Source organism: Glycine max, chromosome 3 (assembly GCF_000004515.6).
Source record: "Glycine max cultivar Williams 82 chromosome 3, Glycine_max_v4.0, whole genome shotgun sequence".
Taxonomy (NCBI): domain Eukaryota; kingdom Viridiplantae; phylum Streptophyta; class Magnoliopsida; order Fabales; family Fabaceae; genus Glycine; species Glycine max.
This window is the reverse complement of record NC_016090.4, coordinates 1,778,865-1,800,807: the sequence shown is the minus strand read 5'-3', so window position 1 is coordinate 1,800,807 and position 21,943 is coordinate 1,778,865. Positions and strand designations below refer to the sequence as shown.

The following is a 21,943-nucleotide window of genomic DNA, read 5'->3' as shown; positions in this document are numbered from 1 at the left end:
TGGTGTCTACTTAGATATATGGCCAACTATATACATTTTTAATTCACAAATGATTAAGAGGAGATTAATATAATGGCATATAATTAGGTAGTAATCGGGGAGTTAGCTACTAATCTAAGTAACTATATCTAACTTTTTTCCTTAACTAAACTAACTGATAAACTTAAACTTGCTTTAACCAACATAAAGTTACAAGCTGAATTTGAAAAAGAAAAAAAATCAACCTAATTTTCCTTGTCTATATAATTAAGCTTTAATTATTGCGGTGAGAGTCACCTCTCACGTTATCATCTCAAACAACTAGCCTTCTCAAATTGCACTCCTACTTCCTAGTACATAACACCATACTGATGAGATTAATACTGATGATGCATTTATTGAATTAAATAAAAACCCACAGTCTATGTAAATATACCAAAATCACTCTGTGTTTTGTATGACTATATTTTGCTGAAATTATGGAAACTCAGTTTGAGTTTTGCCCCTGAATAGAATGACTAAAATTTGTTTTCTTTGAAGGAGACACTATGTAGGTGTTAGTTGTGAGAGGTTTAGGTAGTTTAAACCTTGGTGGCACGGCACCATGCACGAATTATTTTTTTCATAAACATGTGCCACAGAATAGGCATTAACAAATTATTTGAGAAATTTTTCTGCAGGATTATTACCTAAGAAGACAAAGCCTCTGAGTTTAGTCAGCCTTTGTGTTGGAGTTCTTGAAAGACATTTGGAGGATATTATTGCAGATTTGAGTGAAATTGCTATCAACTTGCCAGCTGATATAAAGGTAGGTGGCTAAATCCTTTAATAAGTCATTTATCCTAATGCTCGTACTTGTCAACAATTGAAATTATAAAGTTATAGTGTTCTCAATGTAAATGTGTGGGAAACAAAGGTTTCTCTAGGATTGCCCGTTTTATTTGCTAAAGAAAAAATATCCTTTGTTGAGGCACCCGGTTAGTATTCTTAAGTGGTTGAAACTTGAAACTTGTGTTCTGCTCAAAAAAAGAATCCTTCATCTTGCATCATGTACTTTATACATACAATACAATACAATACAAATAAAGAAGTTAGTTATGCTTATTGACATATAACAGTGGCAGTTATTGCTAGAAGAAGAAAATTGCTGAATGATGATGTCCTGATCGCATTAGCTGATACTTCTTGGGAAATCCTTGATGTCTCCGGCTCAGATGTCTTTGATTTTGGCTTAATAAAAGCAACTGAAGTATGTAGATTCATTAAAGCTCTAGATATAAGGTATAGAATCATAACTGTTTTTTTTATAAAAAAAACAATTACTATGCTTTCATTGTAATGCAATTGATCTTTGATGTCTGAGAAACAAGAATAAATATGCTGAACAAATAGAAATTTAAATAAAATTAAAGATACTATGACGGTTCTTAAATAACAGTCTTAGAATGTCTTATTTTCTAAGACGGTTATTTAAGAACCATCTTAAATGTCATATGTTGATCACAACATATTAAGACGGTTTTTGAAAAACCGTCTTAGAAAATAAGACATACTAAAACGGGTTGTTGCCTAGACTGCCTTCCAAAAGGGATCATTTTAAGACGGTTATTTACTAACCGTCTTAGAAAATATAAGTTTTTAAGACGATTCAGACACCGTCGTTGTAAGTATAATGTTATTTTATGAAGCTGCGTTTTACGACGCTTCAAAACCGTCGTAGAATACCTTATTTAATCGACTTAGAATGTCATATTTGTAGTAGTGTGATTGAGATCTTGAACTCATTCTTTCCATGACTCCTCTTAATTGAGACATGAGATTCTATGAAGTAGAAATTACTTTTATTTTACTATAAATATTGGGTTGAATTGAGCGGGTTTGATTTTCTCTCTTGTCATCCATTCGAAATCATGAAGGTAAAGATAGCAATAATGACTCAAGAAATTGGCGGACACGAGACACTTAAGAAAAAATGATGACAAGCATCTTGAATTATGTGAATAAAACAAAAATCATATAGAAACTAACATTTCCAACAATTGTGAGTGGAAAATCATCTGTTCTCTAGACGGAATTCATCTCAAAACCACTCATAATAGATATATTACACACTTCCATTGCTAATCTCCACATTTTATTAACTAAAAGAATAAACTTACTAAGAGGAAGGAAAATGTGACTAAGAGAGTAGGTAGCTAGGCAAGCAAGGAGCATGTGACAAGTACCTTGTAATGGTCTATCAACTTAGTAAACATGACAATGCATGCAAGTGATATTTTATAATCATTTCCCATCTCGAGTGTAATCTTGATAACAATTAGGATCTATTTTACATTTGAAATACACAACAATAATAAATTAAAAAAATATTAATTTGTGTATCTAGATGTGCATTCTTGAAGTAACAAAATTATTGTTTAACAGTGCAAAGACAAAATTTAAAATAATTTCATATCTTTTTATCTTTCTACAAATAATCAAAATATCGTTTCCTTTTGTGGTTAGCAACTTCCATGATATTTATAAGTATAATATTTCAATTAGTATTTATTTGTATACTTAAAAATATTTATTTGTTATAATAAATTTAATTATAGTAAAATAATCATTTTTCTTATAAAATATACTTAATAAAAACAGGTTTGACAGCTCTAACAATATACTTAATATTAACCACACAAATAGTAGATCAAAATTATGAAAATTTAAAAATATTTAAATATATTTTTCGTTGATGATAAATAATTGAATTTTATTTTTGATTCCTATTAATTTTTGTTGTTGTTGGTTCATGATAAAATATTTTTTATCTTTCCTTTAAAATTTAAAAACGTGATTTCTGATCATTTTTAAAACTCCTAATATTTATTTCATAATTATTATTTTTATGATTTTAAACCTGCTAGAATTAATTAAAATATAAAAAGATGAAATAATTAACATTTTATTTGGATTTAATTTTGTGAACTTACAATAAATATATATAGAATATAGAAGAATAATAAAATTTAAATTATTCTATCACATCAACATTACTGATCCAATCAATGCTACTAAGATTGCTCAGGTGTTCATTGATACAATAGTGAAGTTGCATGGATGGCCCAGTGAGATAGTGTCAGATAGGGACTCAATTTTTATGAGTAAATTCTGGTCAAAACTCTTCAAGTTGCATGGAGTCAAATTTCTAAAGTCCACTGCATTCCATCCACAAACTGATGGGCAGTCAGAGGCTTTAAATAAAGTATTAGAAGGATATCTCAGGTGTGCAACAGGAGAGATGCCCTCTAAGTGGAGTGAATTCTTAAGTTATGCCGAATCTTGGTACAACACTAAGTTTCATTCAGCAACAAAAATGACCCCGTTTGAAGCTTTATATGGTTACAAACCAATCAACAACAATCCCTTAATGGCAGGTGATACAACGATTGAAGCAGTAGACTACACCATCAGGACTCGAGAGGAAATTGCAACAATTTTGCACAAGAATCTCAGGAAAGCACAGGGGAGGATGCAGTTGTATGCTAACAAGAATAGGACAAACAAAGAATTTGTAGTGGGAGATTGGGTATATTTGAAGTTACAACCATTTAAACAACAATCAATACCTAACTCAGCGTTTCATAAATTAGCTGCACAATTTTATGGTCCTTACAGAACTGTAGAGAGAGTGGGGGAAGGTGGCACACAAGCTAGAATTACCAGCTCAAGCTCGCATACATAATGTATTCCACATTTCCTTGCTGAAAAGACATCATGGAGATTGTCCAGTTTCTACAGCACTGCCAAGTTTTGACAGCAATGATCAATTTGAGCTGATGCCAATTGACATTTTAGCTAAAATAATAAAGAAAAGAGGCAACAGGCCGATCACAGAAGTGTTAACACATTGGCAACATACCACACCAGGAGAAGCTACATGGCATGAGGTGCACAAGATGAAGCAATAGTTTCCTCAAGTGGATTGGACCTCTTTATTAATGAGGCCAGTGGATGAGAGGGCCTTGGGGGCAAGGCTTTCAGATGGAGGGGAAATTGTAATAATCAATTTATAAAAATAACTGTAAGGGGTTAAAAATAGAAAGGGTTGTTAGAGTTTAAGTGGGTCTCATTGCTTTCACTTGTATAAATAGTAGTATCCTATCGTAATCAAATTAATTCATAACAAATTAATAACATTCAGTCCCTTGGGACTGTTCTTCCTTGTGTGAGTTCCACGAGTGAGTTTCCCTTCTTCCTTTGCATTCTAGGTTCTCGTGAGATCTTGGTTCTGTGTTCTGAGAGTAGTAAGGAATCATAGGTTGATAATCTTCAACCTAACGTAAACATTCTTAGTTCATTTAATACTATAAGAATATTAAATGTGATTAAGAGAGTAGGTAGCTAGGCAAGCAAGGAGCATGTGACAAGTACCTTGTAATGGTCTATCAACTTAGTAAACATGATAATTCAAGAAAGTGATATTTTATAATCATTTCCCATAAGTCATGGTATGCATGTGGGAAAGTGGACCCATTTATGACATCAAATGGGATACATATTGGGAAGGAGGTCTCCAATGTAATTTTGACAACAATTAAGATCTATTTTGTATTTGAAATATACAACAATAATAAATTAAAAAAAATATTAATTTATGTATCTAGATGCGTGTTCTTGAAGCAACATTTTTTTTATTCAATAGAGTAAAGACAAGATTTAAATTTTTTATTATAAAAAATAAAAAAATATAATTTATATACTTAAAAATATTTATTTGTTATAATAAATTTAATTATAGTAAAATAATCATTTTTCTTATAAAATATACTTAATAAAAACAGGTTTGACAGCTCTAACAATATACTTAATATTAACCACACAAATAGTAGATCAAAATTATGAAAATTTAAAAATATTTAAATATATTTTTCGTTGATGATAAATAATTGAATTTTATTTTTGATTCCTATTAATTTTTGTTGTTGTTGGTTCATGATAAAATATTTTTTATCTTTCCTTTAAAATTTAAAAACGTGATTTCTGATCATTTTTAAAACTCCTAATATTTATTTCATAATTATTATTTTTATGATTTTAAACCTGCTAGAATTAATTAAAATATAAAAAGATGAAATAATTAACATTTTATTTGGATTTAATTTTGTGAACTTACAATAAATATATATAGAATATAGAAGAATAATAAAATTTAAATTATTCTATCACATCAACATTACTGATCCAACGAATTCAAGAAGATGTAACACGTGACATTTGAATATCCATATCTTGTTCCAAGAAAATAAACTGTGTTGCAGAATAGGAGAACAAAATAAAAAAGAAATTATATAGAAGATAAAATTTCTCGCCGAAGATTTCTGATTATTCCGCTAAAAGGTTCAAAATTTTATGTGTGATGATCCTTCAAAAGTCCTCTTCTGTTTTCATCACTCAAAGGAGTTTACTTCTCTGCACAGGACTTTTTACTTCTCATCTTGTTCTAGGATTCTCCCTATTTGTAGGCCATTTATGGCACGCGCAAAGAGCTTGTGCAGCTGCCGACAGGATTTGAAAAAAGAATTGATCGAGATTTTGAACTCGTTCTTTTCATGACTCCTCTTAATTGAGACATGAGATTCTATAAAGTAGAAATTACTTTTATTTTACTATAAATATTGGGTTGAATTGAGCGGGTTTGATTCTCTCTCTTGTCATCCATTCGAAATCATGAAGGTAAAGATAGCAATAGTGACTCAAGAAATTGGCGGACACGAGACACTTAAGAAAAAATGACAAGCATCTTGAATTATGTGAATAAAACAAAATAAAACAAAAATCATATAGAAACTAACCTTTCCAACAATTGTGAGTGGAAAATCATCTGTTCTCTAGACGGAATTCATCTCAAAACCACTCATAATAGATATATTACACACTTCCATTGCTAATCTCCACATTTTATTATCTAAAAGAATAAAAAAACTTACTAAGAGGAAGGAAAATGTGACTAAGAGAGTAGGTAGCTAGGCAAGCAAGGAGCATGTGACAAGTACCTTGTAATGGTCTATCAACTTAGTAAACATGACAATGCATGCAAGTGATATTTTATAATCATTTCCCATCTCGAGTGTAATCTTGATAACAATTAGGATCTATTTTACATTTGAAATACACAACAATAATAAATTAAAAAAATATTAATTTGTGTATCTAGATGTGCATTCTTGAAGTAACAAAATTTTTGTTTAACAGTGCAAAGACAAAATTTAAAATAATTTCATATCTTTTTATCTTTCTACAAATAATCAAAATATCGTTTCCTTTTGTGGTTAGCAACTTCCATGATATTTATAAGTATAATATTTCAATTAGTATTAAGTATATTTTATAAGAAAAATGATTATTTTACTATAATTAAATTTTTTATAACAAATAAATATTTTTAAGTATATAAATTATATTTTAAATTTATAATAAAAAATTTAAACTATAATATAATTTTTTATTTATTCAAAACATTTAAATCGATTCTCAATTATTTATTATAATTATAGTTATTGTAATGGTAATCTATTGGCTATTATTTTTTACCCTAAATTCCATTAAAATTTATTTTTATTTTTTAATTCAGAAGAAACACATTTATATTAATTATTACAAATCCTTGAATAAATGTGAAATTCCAAACATATCTATAGTCAGAATAAGAAAGCAAGTCAGTCATTAATATTATCAAAAAAGGTCCCCAATGATCAGACCTCAAATCAAGTTTAACAAAGAAAAAAAAACTTCAAAATTAGGAAGTTTATCTAGACCGAAGGTGTTATACACATATTTCCGAACATGAAACAAGAAACAATGCTAACCCATGGTAAAATCAGACACACACTTGCTCAATTGTTGTATTCCACAATGTTTTTTTTAACAATATTAACATAACAAAGAGAGATACTTGATCAAAGAAAAATGGTTCCAAAGGGTCAACAAAAAATACAGACCCCAATCAAATAAAGAGGAAAATCGATCATCTGCAGTATATTTTTCCAATTCTATCTCCATACAAACGAGACTCAATGAAATCAGGAGCAGAGTCAAAAACTCTGATGCTCTGGTCTTGAGACAAGGATAACCCATGTTTAGCAAAACCATCTGCTACCGAATTAGTTTCTCTGTATACATGATTCCAACAAATTCGGTCAACCATCCGAGTCATGTGTTGGATAGAAGATCGAAGAAAATCACCCTTGTGAGCATTAATGATCTGAATAGCTTTTAGAGAATCACTCTCCACAATTAAATTTCTGTATCCCCTTGCCACTACTGTTTGCATTCCAATCTTGATGGCCCATAATTCAGCCTCTAACGCGGAAGAACACTCGATCAAGGCATCGGAAAAGCCAAGAATAAATTCACCCTTCCAATCCCTCAGAACTCCTCCTGCAGCTCCTTTATTTCCATAAACAGTGAAGTGAAGGCCCCATCACAGTTGAGTTTAAAGAATCCTCTGGGAGGTGGGGTCCACCAAACCAATCTTGTAGGTCTTGGGTTATCGTCCTGTGGAAGTATTTGCATGTTAGCAAAATGAATAAACTCGGCAACAAACTCATTGCATCCAAGACCAATCCAACAAAAGACCTAAATCAAAAATTAAGAGGAATTTTTTGTTTTGTTTTTGACTTTAAAGAAAAAAGTAATGTTGATGGCCTAAAACCTCTAGATTTGTTTTGCTCTTGAGTATTTGGTGATTGCAAAACAAAAAAAGGAAAAACATACCAAAAAAACATGCTGCGTGCCAACAAAAGTTGCCTCCACATCTGACCATGAATGTAAACTCCGACACTGATCACCGAATTTGCAGTTACCATTCATCCAGTATTTACACGTACTTGTTGGTGGCGGTGCCGTTCTATGCAAGAACATGAAAGGATCTCTGTTGCATCTCCTAATTTGCCAATAAGGACAAGTTGATGATGTTATCCCATACCCTCCAATTTCTTGAGTTATTAGTGCCATGATTATTCGAATCAATTTCAGGAGAGAAAAACAAACACAAATCCTATATTTATAAGACTGGTAAAGACTTCTTGCATAGCAAGAGGCAGTACGAGAGACTGTCAGAGGGAAACCGGAAACTTTTGTGATGAAAAACAAGCCATGCATGTATGTTTTTATAAGGTGTTTTTGACGGGAAATTTCAAAATTTCACTTTGTACGCAAACTCGAAGAGTCAAAATTTTAACGAATTTGGAATAAGTACAATTTGAATTATTTTTATTTCAATTCTTTTCATTTGTTAAAATCTTATCTTGTATAAGTTTTTACTTGGATTGGACAATTCAATTGTCTTTATACCCAAAATTTTAATTTTTTATTTTAAATAAATAAAATTTTAATACTAAACTTTATAGAAAATAAACACTATCTAATTTTGAAATATTAATTAAAAAATAATTTTATAAGTTATTTATTTTATCTCCTTCTAATGAAAAAACTTGTTTTTATAATTTATCCACCAACCTTTTTAATAATTTTAATTTATCTGTTTCTTTCAAAAATTTAATTTATAAATCATTTGTTTTTCTCTTAAAAGTTTAGTTATAGTTTACTTTTTTTTTTTTTCAGTGGAAAATTTTATTTCTTTATAAAATAATTTTTTTAAAAAAACTATTATATTTTGATGATCAACAAAAAAAATAATAACATCGTAGGAGTAGTAAATTATTCAAAGTTTTCTTTAACTTACTTTCATGGATTTGAGATTTGTGTAGTCAAGGAAAGCCAATGATCCCCCGTGCATGGGAACCATAGGTACAGCAGAAAGCTTCACATAAGTTTTCCATTGGTTCATCTCCGTTTGCTTCCTTGCGAACCCTTGGAGACAAATCAGAAACAAGTAAACAAATCCTTGAACAAATGCCAAGTACCAACCATAGCTGAAATAACAAACCAAGTCAACTATTTCATTATATTGAAAATATCCCCAATCAAAAAGCTCTAATCGATCTATTATAGTTAACAAATGAAAAAGTACCCAGGTTTTGAAATTCACATAAACTGAAGCCTGTTATACACATATTATAAGCATTAGAAAAAGGGATTATTTTGCGGTATAACTTCACATACCAGAAACTGCAATGATTCGGATGCAGCACACAAACAATTTATTTATCTGGATGATTGACTAGAGTTGCATGCAGAAATAGTACAATTGGAGCCCAAATTTCCAATGAAAATCCCAAAAGCATGATTGATCTCCAAGCCACTCACCTTGTCCTCGTTTCCACAAACAGAAAGAAACAATAAACTCATTATTTTCTCTCTTCTCCAGAAAACATAAAAGACCATGGCCTATTACAGTGGTTTTACAGATTCAAACCACCAAATAATATTGAAGAAAATTAACCAATTAATCAGTACATGTACATATGTATATACCCTATATAGTACCTCACATATGCCATTAACTAGATATCCAAAGAAGAAACCAGAAGAACAAATGAGGAATTGTTGCCATTTGGGTCTGTGTGAGAGACAAATTCCAAATAAACTACGAGCTTGCTCTGCTGCCTTTGACATCACAGCTTCTTCTGCTATGGTCACTGCACTGTCCCAAAACCAAGGTTCAATGAAAGAGAGTTTGCATGTGTGGAATTTGGTTTCCAATAATCAGAGACAGATAAAAGTATACATATTCAAAATAATAATGTGGTTAATGTATGACTGTATGTTCAATCTATACGTGGTGGATATATATAGCTCTGTACAAATAATGTAGTCCATTCTTTATATGTGGAAGAATATTTTGTATCTATAAGGTGTATACAAGCTGAAAAGTCTTTTTAATCAGTGTATATAAGTCCTTGGAAATATAAAACGATAATCACTTTAATCTTGTAAAATGATAAATACAGGTTGTTATGAACATCTTAATTAGGGGATTAATGTATATATCATTATATTAAGATAATGATAATGATAACAACTACTAATGTAATTCAAATTTATGATTTTTAAAAATTCATATGAAAATATTATATCATAATTATATCTATTGTGATATCGTTACATATCTTTTATTTATTAAAAAAATGAAAAATTTCTATAAGCAAAGACTGAATTTCATGTTAAAAGTTTAAGAAAAAAAATATTTTTTTACCATAAAACTGTTAAAAAAAATTATACAATTATCATATATCAAATTGAAAAGGAAGAGAATGAATTGTGACTCATAAAAAAACTGAATCATAAAATAGAGATAAAAAGAAAAATAATGTTATAAAAATATATTATATAAATAATCTCCTTATATATCTTCTTTTACTTTTAATATCATTAAAAAAATTTAAATGAAATAGAATATCAGAAACTAATTTTAAATAACATATATATAAGGTATATTTTATAAGAAAAATGATTATTTTTATATAATTAAATTTATCATAATAAATAAATATTTTTAAGTGTATCAATTATATTTTAAATTAATAATAAATAATTTAAACTGTAATATAATTTTTTATTTATTCAAAACATTTAAATCGATTCTCAATTGTTTATTATAATTATAGTTATTGTAATTGTAATCTATTTGCTATTATTTTTTTCGCTAAATTCCGTTGAAATTTATTATTATTTTTTAATTCAATAGAAACACATTTATATTAATTAATTATTACAAATCCTTGAATAAATGTGAAGTTCCAAACATATATAGCTAGAATAAAAAACCAAGTCAGCCATTCATATTATCAAAAAAGGTCCCCGAGCTCAAATCAAGTTTAACAAAGAAAAAAAAACTTCAATATTATTATGAAGTTCATTCTCCCATGAAATTAACAATCAGACACACACTTGCTCCATTGTCGCATTCCACAAATGTTTTTTTATCCACCAACCTTAAGGATTTTAATTTATCCATTTCTTTCAAAAATTTAATTTATAAATCATTTATTTTCTCTTAAAAGTTTATTTATAGATTACTTATTTTTTTCCGTTGCCAATTTTATTTCTTCATAAAATATTTTTTTTAAAAAAACAAATAACTATTATATTTTGATCAACAAAAAAAATAATAACGTCTTAGGAGTAGTAAATTATTCAACGCTTTTTTAAAAAAATATTAATATTTTTCTATGAAATTGCTGGAAAAATAAGAAGATTAAATATCAAGAGTTATGACTAAGTCATGCAACATCACTCAGAGTGTGTTTGGATAGAAAAAATTTTAAGTGAAGAAAGTAATTTATTAGAGAATTTGAATTTTTATAAATTAGAATTTATTGTTGGGATGCTTTTTATGAAAAATTTAAAATTTTAGAATTTTAAACAACTAAAAATCTGGAATTTTAATTTTCTTCTAAAAGATGAAAAATTGAAATTCTCTTCTTATATTCTTATTCAAAAACACTGTCTCACCTCCTAAAACATCGATTGGGTGTGAGCATAGAGGAACACATATAACTAGCACACCAACCATATCTTCTCTTTTTTTTCATTCATTTTTTTCATCCTCATAATTTTAATTTTTTTTTATCCAAACACAAAATTCTGAAAATAAAAGAATTTCAATTGAAATATTTGAAATTCTTAGAATTTAAAATTTCTCCATCCAAACACACTCTAAATGTATATTTTCCTTCAGAACAACCTATAATAGGTTTACATTCTAAATGAACTTATTGTAAGATGTTTGATTATATAAAAAAAAATGTAGTGCCTAATTGTAAAGAGTTTTCAATTGAAAAAAAAAAATAAAACATACTAATTTGACATTTGAATGATATTTTTCATGCACTATAGAAATTAAAATGTATCTGATGTCTGTCAATGCTAAACCAATGGTCTGCTTTCTTCATGTTCACCTGCATAATCTGATTGCGCCATCAGTTCTTTGTCCTCAGAAGGTTTTGGAATATTAGCAATTGGAGAAGAGTTCAAGGCCTTCTTGTTGGATCTGTCATCAAGAAATATCTTCATTGTAATCCCCATAGCTATGAGTAGGAGTCCAGTTGCATGTTGTTCTGTCAATGGTTTTGTAAATATGAGGTATGATAGTAGCAATGTCACTGCCTTTCTTGCCGTTGTTATCTGTGACAATTATTCAATGAGGAAAGAAACTCAGTTTGGACCACATAAAGGGTTTAACATTAGAATATCTTAATCCATGCTGAGACCTACAATGGGTAAAAATTTTGAACAGAATAGGATGATATATACCTTTAAATTATCAATTGTTACAAATCAAATCAATTTTCAATTCCAAATCAAAATATTTAGTTACAAGATGTTTTAAGTATTTATCATTTTATGACATTTAATTAAGACATATGGTGCTTCTCTTCTCAGAGTTTTCATGTCCCAACTCCTACACGAAGTTTGTAATGATGATGTCATGACAGAGTTATTAATGCTGAGAGCCATATAATGGTCCAAAGTCCAAATAAACATAATGGAACTAGGAAAAGTTGTGAGACTAATTTACCATGGCTGTGTTGGCAGCTCCAAAAATGGCAATGAGTGACAGCACAGAGAGTTGGCCAATAAATGCGGCCATTGCTTCAATAACTAATACTCCATACACATATAGATGCTGCAAGAACAAGATAAGGTGACTATTTCGAAAACAAATATGTCTACGTATGAAAAAACAGGAACAATATTTTCAAATGTACCCGTGACCATGATGTCCATGCTTTGAATAACTGTCCTGTGAAAAGCATGGGAGGAATCAAGAAAGGCAATCCCACCACAGTAGAGCAGAAAAGCATTTCCATCTGTATGTTAACAATGGAAAGGAAATTCATATTACCAGAATTACCAGCTCAAGCTAGAATTACCAGCTCAAGCTCGCATACATAATGTATTCCACATTTCCTTGCTAAAAAGACATCATGGAGATTGTCCAGTTTCTACAGCACTGCCAAGTTTTGATAGCAATGATCAATTGGAGCTGATGCCAATTGACATTTTAGCTAAAAGAATAAAGAAAAGAGGCAATAGGCCAATCACATAAGTGCTAATACATTGGCAACATACCACACCAGAAGAAGCTACATGGCATGAGGTGCACAAGCTGAAGCAACAGTTTCCTCAAGTGGATTGAACCTCTTTATTAACGAGGCCAGTGGATGAAAGGGCCTTGGGGGCAAGGCCTTCAGATGGAGGGGAAATTGTAATACTCAGTTTATAAAAATAACTGTAAGGAGTTAAAAATAGAAAGGGTTGTTAGAGTTTAAGTGGGTCTCATTGCTTTCACTTGTATAAATAGCAATATCCTATTGTAATCAAATTAATAGCATTCAGTCCCTTGGGACTGTTCTTCCTTGTGTGAGTTCCACGAGTGAGTTTCCCTTCTTCCTTTGCATTCTAAGTTCTTGTGAGATCTTAGTTCTGTGTTCTGAGAGTAGTAAGGAATCATAGGTTGATAATCTTCAACCTAACAATTGGTATCAGTTGACGGGTAACGATGGTAGGCAATACAACCAATAAGGATTTGGAGCATTGGATTGAAGGTCTAGAAAAGATCTTGGAGAATTCACAGCAAGACAACTACAAGATTCATCAAGAAACTCAAGCGGCCATTGCAGAATAATAAAAAAACCATCAGTTGGCGATGGATTCTATGAATTCCATGCTCGAGAAACTCTATAAACAAGTTCAGTTATTGGGTGCTAAATCAAATTCAGAAGAAGAAGAAGAGGTGGGCAGCGAGATAGGTTCTGCCAAGATTTTGGACAGAGCACAAATTTTGTTCCCCACTTTTGATGGCACAAATTATCGCGAATGGAGAGCCAAAGTAGAACAGTTCTTTGAATTGGAGAATGCGCCACAAGCTCAATGGGGCAAGATTTTGTTATTGTCAATGGAAGGGAAAGCATTTGTTTGGCAAAGGCATTACAAGACTCATAACAGCAATAAGATGAAATCTTGGCAGTAGATTCTTCAGGATATGGCTTCAAGATTTGACATGGGGAATTATGATGATCCCATATCAGAATTATCTATACTACGCCAAGAAGGTACCTTGCTTGATTATTTTGAAAAGTTTGATCAATTATTAGCTAGGGTAGATGTTACTGAAGAAATGGCTATCAGCTTTTTCTTGGGAGGATTACATGCTTCATTAGAAAAATCAGTCCGTATTCACAACCCTAGGTCTCTACAAGATGCAATGCGATTAGCTAGATTGCAAGATGAGGTCCTACAAGAATTAGAAAGGAAATTGGAAGGTACAAAGCAGAAGCAATTTGAGGGTGCCAGAAGCTATTACAGAAGTTGGAATCCTACAACAGTCAACTCAAGACCATCACCAATCACCAATACACAAAGTCCATCAGCTCAATCTTCTACAAATCCATCTAGAAAGGAAATGTCTACAGCAAAACCTTCTTCAAGCAGCAAAAGAGAAATGAGTGCCAGGATAGCAAAAGGTCTCTGCAGGTTTTGTGGTGAGCCATGGGATAAGAATCATAGAGAAAAATGTGTCGTTTGGGGGAAATTAAGTGTCATATTTACTGCTCAGGGTGAGGCATCAGAAGAATCTGAAGAGGAGGAAGAACATGAGAACATTATAGCCTTATGAAAAGAACTGTTAGATACTGATGCAGTTCAAATTTCACTACATGCCCTTAAAGGGATAGCTAGTGGCCAGACCTTACAGTCAAAAGGAATTATTAACAATACAGAGTTACCATTCTTAATGGACACTGGAAGTACACATAATTTTGCGAGTGATAGATGGATGAAGAAATTAGGATTAACAACTCAGTGTATCAAAGAATTTCCTGTGGTGGTAGCCAGTGATAAACCAGTAATTATAGACAAGAAGTGTGAGCAATTGCGTTGGAAATTTAAAGACCATGAATTTGTTGGGGATTTTTTAGTGTTACCTGGATCTCACTTTGGGGTAATTCTTGGAACACAGTGGCTGAAAACACTTGGAGAAATAAGGTGGAACTGCAAATCTCTTACTATGAAATTTGAACATGCTAGGAAAACAGTGAAGCTCGTGGGAGAACAACAAGGTCGACAGCACCAAGGAGCAACTATAGTTATGAATTGCATTTTACCAAAAGCTATGTTGTTATCTATTTCAGTTCTTGAGACCCAACAGGAGACTTCACATCTGGAAACAACGCTGACAGAACAACAACAACAAGACTTAACTGAAATATTATTGCAATTTGAAGATCTATTCAGAATTCCTACTCAGTTGCCTCCTCACAGGAAATACGATCATCAGATTCATTTGACAAACAATACCCCTTTATCTTCTAAATCGTACAGATATCCACATGCCCAAAAGACAGAAATTGAAAAGATGGTGCAAGAGCTGCTACAAACAGGATTTATCAGAGAGAGTGGGAGTGCATTTGCATCACCAGTGGTGCTCATCAAGAAGAAGGATGGAGGGTAGAGACTTTGCATCGACTAAAGGAAGTTAAATTCAGTCACAATTAAAAATAAATTTCCTATTCCATTGATTGAGGACTTGTTGGATGAGTTGGAAGGTGCCACTTATTTTTCTAAGTTGGATTTGAGGAGTGGTTATATTCAAATTCGAATGTGGGAGCCTGACATTCCTAAAATTGCATTTAGGACTCATAGTGGACACTGTGAGTGGGTGGTTCTTCCATTTGGATTAACCAATGCACCAACTACCTTCCAGAATTTGATGAATGATGTTTTTCGGCCTTATTTAAGGAATTTCATCTTAGTCTTCTTTGATGATATTTTGATTTATTCAAAAACTTGGAGTGAGCACATGGAGCATCTTTCCTTGGCCTTGACACTCCTAAGAGATAACACATTGGTTATGAACAGAGAAAAATGTATCTTTGCTAAACGTCAAGTTGAATACTTGGGCCATGTAATTTCCAAGTTAGGAGTAGCTCTTGATGCAGACAAGATAGAAGCAGTCCAGAAGTGGCCAAGACAGACAACAACCAAACAGCTGAGAGGGTTTTTGGGTCTATCGGGATATTATAGAAGGTTTATCATGAATTATGGTCAGCTGGCACAACCTCTGACAACACTTTTTAAGAAGGAAGCAACATTTTCAGTGGAATGAAGCAGCTGAGGAAGCATTTACTACATTAAAGATGGCATTAACAAGGGCTCCAGTACTAGGTCTACCTAATTTTGCAGAATAGTTTATAATTGAAACTGATGCTTCAGGTTCAGGTATAGGGGCAGTTTTGATACAAAGAGGTCATCCTATCGCGTATATAAGCAAGGCAATGGGGAAGAAATATCAGATGTTATCCACTTATCAAAAGGAGTTTTATGCTATTTTATTTGCAGTGCGGAAGTGGCAACACTATTTTCTCGACAATCATTTTATCATCAAGACAGATCAGAAGGCTTTAAAGCATCTTTGGAACAGCCACCAACATCCTTGATGCAGAATTGGGGCTTAGAAAAACTGATGGGGCTGCAATTCACAATTGAATATAAGAAAGGCAGAGAGAACACAATTGCAGATGTGTTATCAAGGAAGTGTACGGAAGGAAGTGTTGCTGCAATTTACCAGATAGGATCAGATTTACTGCAAACAGTGAAAGACACTTACAATGAAGATAATAAAATACAAAAAATAATTGATAAGATCCAACTGTTACAACAATCCTATAAGCAGTATGAGTGGCAAAGAGAGGTGTTGAAGAGGAAAGGAAGGATAGTAGTAGGGCAACAATAGGAGGTGAGAAACAAGTTGCTTGCTTATTTCCATGAATCTGTCCTTGGTGGTCACTCAGAAACATCACATACATATAAGAGGTTGAATCAAATTTTCTATTGGAAAAGGATGCAGAAAGAGGTTAAGGATTGGGTGCACAAGTGTACAGTTTGCCAAAGGAATAAACCTGTTTTGACTAAGTCAGCTAGTTTGTTACAACCACTTCTTGTCCCTACTCAAGCTTGGCAGTGCTTAGCCATGGATTTTATTGTGGGCTTGCCAAAATCTAATGGGAAGACAATCATTCTGGTGGTAGTTGATAGGTACACCAAATATGCTCATTTTGTAGCATTACGGCATCCAATCAATGCTACTAAGATTGCTCAGGTGTTCATTGATACAATAGTGAAGTTGCATGGATGGCCCAGTGAGATAGTGTCAGATAGGGACTCAATTTTTATGAGTAAATTCTGGTCAAAACTCTTCAAGTTGCATGGAGTCAAATTTCTAAAGTCCACTGCATTCCATCCACAAACTGATGGGCAGTCAGAGGCTTTAAATAAAGTATTAGAAGGATATCTCAGGTGTGCAACAGGAGAGATGCCCTCTAAGTGGAGTGAATTCTTAAGTTATGCCGAATCTTGGTACAACACTAAGTTTCATTCAGCAACAAAAATGACCCCGTTTGAAGCTTTATATGGTTACAAACCAATCAACAACAATCCCTTAATGGCAGGTGATACAACGATTGAAGCAGTAGACTACACCATCAGGACTCGAGAGGAAATTGCAACAATTTTGCACAAGAATCTCAGGAAAGCACAGGGGAGGATGCAGTTGTATGCTAACAAGAATAGGACAAACAAAGAATTTGTAGTGGGAGATTGGGTATATTTGAAGTTACAACCATTTAAACAACAATCAATACCTAACTCAGCGTTTCATAAATTAGCTGCACGATTTTATGGTCCTTACAGAACTGTAGAGAGAGTGGGGGAAGGTGGCACACAAGCTAGAATTACCAGCTCAAGCTCGCATACATAATGTATTCCACATTTCCTTGCTGAAAAGACATCATGGAGATTGTCCAGTTTCTACAGCACTGCCAAGTTTTGACAGCAATGATCAATTTGAGCTGATGCCAATTGACATTTTAGCTAAAATAATAAAGAAAAGAGGCAACAGGCCGATCACAGAAGTGTTAACACATTGGCAACATACCACACCAGGAGAAGCTACATGGCATGAGGTGCACAAGCTGAAGCAATAGTTTCCTCAAGTGGATTGGACCTCTTTATTAATGAGGCCAGTGGATGAGAGGGCCTTGGGGGCAAGGCTTTCAGATGGAGGGGAAATTGTAATAATCAATTTATAAAAATAACTGTAAGGGGTTAAAAATAGAAAGGGTTGTTAGAGTTTAAGTGGGTCTCATTGCTTTCACTTGTATAAATAGTAGTATCCTATCGTAATCAAATTAATTCATAACAAATTAATAACATTCAGTCCCTTGGGACTGTTCTTCCTTGTGTGAGTTCCACGAGTGAGTTTCCCTTCTTCCTTTGCATTCTAGGTTCTCGTGAGATCTTGGTTCTGTGTTCTGAGAGTAGTAAGGAATCATAGGTTGATAATCTTCAACCTAACGTAAACATTCTTAGTTCATTTAATACTATAAGAATATTAAATGTGATTAAGAGAGTAGGTAGCTAGGCAAGCAAGGAGCATGTGACAAGTACCTTGTAATGGTCTATCAACTTAGTAAACATGATAATTCAAGAAAGTGATATTTTATAATCATTTCCCATAAGTCATGGTATGCATGTGGGAAAGTGGACCCATTTATGACATCAAATGGGATACATATTGGGAAGGAGGTCTCCAATGTAATTTTGACAACAATTAAGATCTATTTTGTATTTGAAATATACAACAATAATAAATTAAAAAAAATATTAATTTATGTATCTAGATGCGTGTTCTTGAAGCAACATTTTTTTTATTCAATAGAGTAAAGACAAGATTTAAATTTTTTATTATAAAAAATAAAAAAATATAATTTATATACTTAAAAATATTTATTTGTTATAATAAATTTAATTATAGTAAAATAATCATTTTTCTTATAAAATATACTTAATAAAAACAGGTTTGACAGCTCTAACAATATACTTAATATTAACCACACAAATAGTAGATCAAAATTATGAAAATTTAAAAATATTTAAATATATTTTTCGTTGATGATAAATAATTGAATTTTATTTTTGATTCCTATTAATTTTTGTTGTTGTTGGTTCATGATAAAATATTTTTTATCTTTCCTTTAAAATTTAAAAACGTGATTTCTGATCATTTTTAAAACTCCTAATATTTATTTCATAATTATTATTTTTATGATTTTAAACCTGCTAGAATTAATTAAAATATAAAAAGATGAAATAATTAACATTTTATTTGGATTTAATTTTGTGAACTTACAATAAATATATATAGAATATAGAAGAATAATAAAATTTAAATTATTCTATCACATCAACATTACTGATCCAACGAATTCAAGAAGATGTAACACGTGACATTTGAATATCCATATCTTGTTCCAAGAAAATAAACTGTGTTGCAGAATAGGAGAACAAAATAAAAAAGAAATTATATAGAAGATAAAATTTCTCGCCGAAGATTTCTGATTATTCCGCTAAAAGGTTCAAAATTTTATGTGTGATGATCCTTCAAAAGTCCTCTTCTGTTTTCATCACTCAAAGGAGTTTACTTCTCTGCACAGGACTTTTTACTTCTCATCTTGTTCTAGGATTCTCCCTATTTGTAGGCCATTTATGGCACGCGCAAAGAGCTTGTGCAGCTGCCGACAGGATTTGAAAAAAGAATTGATCGAGATTTTGAACTCGTTCTTTTCATGACTCCTCTTAATTGAGACATGAGATTCTATAAAGTAGAAATTACTTTTATTTTACTATAAATATTGGGTTGAATTGAGCGGGTTTGATTCTCTCTTGTCATCCATTCGAAATCATGAAGGTAAAGATAGCAATAGTGACTCAAGAAATTGGCGGACACGAGACACTTAAGAAAAAATGACAAGCATCTTGAATTATGTGAATAAAACAAAATAAAACAAAAATCATATAGAAACTAACCTTTCCAACAATTGTGAGTGGAAAATCATCTGTTCTCTAGACGGAATTCATCTCAAAACCACTCATAATAGATATATTACACACTTCCATTGCTAATCTCCACATTTTATTATCTAAAAGAATAAAAAAACTTACTAAGAGGAAGGAAAATGTGACTAAGAGAGTAGGTAGCTAGGCAAGCAAGGAGCATGTGACAAGTACCTTGTAATGGTCTATCAACTTAGTAAACATGACAATGCATGCAAGTGATATTTTATAATCATTTCCCATCTCGAGTGTAATCTTGATAACAATTAGGATCTATTTTACATTTGAAATACACAACAATAATAAATTAAAAAAATATTAATTTGTGTATCTAGATGTGCATTCTTGAAGTAACAAAATTTTTGTTTAACAGTGCAAAGACAAAATTTAAAATAATTTCATATCTTTTTATCTTTCTACAAATAATCAAAATATCGTTTCCTTTTGTGGTTAGCAACTTCCATGATATTTATAAGTATAATATTTCAATTAGTATTAAGTATATTTTATAAGAAAAATGATTATTATACTATAATTAAATTTTTTATAACAAATAAATATTTTTAAGTATATAAATTATATTTTAAATTTATAATAAAAAATTTAAACTATAATATAATTTTTTATTTATTCAAAACATTTAAATCGATTCTCAATTATTTATTATAATTATAGTTATTGTAATGGTAATCTATTGGCTATTATTTTTTACCCTAAATTCCATTAAAATTTATTTTTATTTTTTAATTCAGAAGAAACACATTTATATTAATTATTACAAATCCTTGAATAAATGTGAAATTCCAAACATATCTATAGTCAGAATAAGAAAGCAAGTCAGTCATTAATATTATCAAAAAAGGTCCCCAATGATCAGACCTCAAATCAAGTTTAACAAAGAAAAAAAAACTTCAAAATTAGGAAGTTTATCTAGACCGGAGGTGTTATACACATATTTCCGAACATGAAACAAGAAACAATGCTAACCCATGGTAAAATCAGACACACACTTGCTCAATTGTTGTATTCCACAATGTTTTTTTTAACAATATTAACATAACAAAGAGAGATACTTGATCAAAGAAAAATGGTTCCAAAGGGTCAACAAAAAATACAGACCCCAATCAAATAAAGAGGAAAATCGATCATCTGCAGTATATTTTTCCAATTCTATCTCCATACAAACGAGACTCAATGAAATCAGGAGCAGAGTCAAAAACTCTGATGCTCTGGTCTTGAGACAAGGATAACCCATGTTTAGCAAAACCATCTGCTACCGAATTAGTTTCTCTGTATACATGATTCCAACAAATTCGGTCAACCATCCGAGTCATGTGTTGGATAGAAGATCGAAGAAAATCACCCTTGTGAGCATTAATGATCTGAATAGCTTTTAGAGAATCACTCTCCACAATTAAATTTCTGTATCCCCTTGCCACTACTGTTTGCATTCCAATCTTGATGGCCCATAATTCAGCCTCTAACGCGGAAGAACACTCGATCAAGGCATCGGAAAAGCCAAGAATAAATTCACCCTTCCAATCCCTCAGAACTCCTCCTGCAGCTCCTTTATTTCCATAAACAGTGAAGGCCCCATCACAGTTGAGTTTAAAGAATCCTCTGGGAGGTGGGGTCCACCAAACCAATCTTGTAGGTCTTGGGTTATCGTCCTGTGGAAGTATTTGCATGTTAGCAAAATGAATAAACTCGGCAACAAACTCATTGCATCCAAGACCAATCCAACAAAAGACCTAAATCAAAAATTAAGAGGAATTTTTTGTTTTGTTTTTGACTTTAAAGAAAAAAGTAATGTTGATGGCCTAAAACCTCTAGATTTGTTTTGCTCTTGAGTATTTGGTGATTGCAAAACAAAAAAAGGAAAAACATACCAAAAAAACATGCTGCGTGCCAACAAAAGTTGCCTCCACATCTGACCATGAATGTAAACTCCGACACTGATCACCGAATTTGCAGTTACCATTCATCCAGTATTTACACGTACTTGTTGGTGGCGGTGCCGTTCTATGCAAGAACATGAAAGGATCTCTGTTGCATCTCCTAATTTGCCAATAAGGACAAGTTGATGATGTTATCCCATACCCTCCAATTTCTTGAGTTATTAGTGCCA

At 31.7% G+C, this 21,943-nt stretch overlaps 1 protein-coding gene and 1 long non-coding RNA gene across 2 annotated transcripts; both read right to left on the bottom strand.

Annotated features, from left to right (window-relative positions):
• Positions 1-6,835: 6,835 nt before the first annotated feature.
• Positions 6,836-9,694, bottom strand: LOC121174642 (uncharacterized). Its single transcript, XR_005890866.1, has 4 exons — positions 9,085-9,694; positions 8,705-8,894; positions 7,735-7,903; positions 6,836-7,515 (listed from the first exon to the last, which is right to left on the bottom strand). It is a non-coding gene; the product is annotated as an uncharacterized lncRNA (long non-coding RNA).
• A 1,866-nt stretch (positions 9,695-11,560) lies between these two features.
• On the bottom strand, positions 11,561-12,781 carry LOC100811090 (UDP-galactose/UDP-glucose transporter 4). Its single transcript, XM_014773309.2, has 3 exons — positions 12,633-12,781; positions 12,443-12,550; positions 11,561-12,048 (listed from the first exon to the last, which is right to left on the bottom strand). The coding sequence occupies exons 1-3, from the start codon at positions 12,762-12,764 to the stop codon at positions 11,791-11,793; spliced, it is 498 nt and encodes a 165-aa protein (XP_014628795.2). The 5' UTR covers positions 12,765-12,781; the 3' UTR covers positions 11,561-11,790.
• Positions 12,782-21,943: the final 9,162 nt, after the last annotated feature.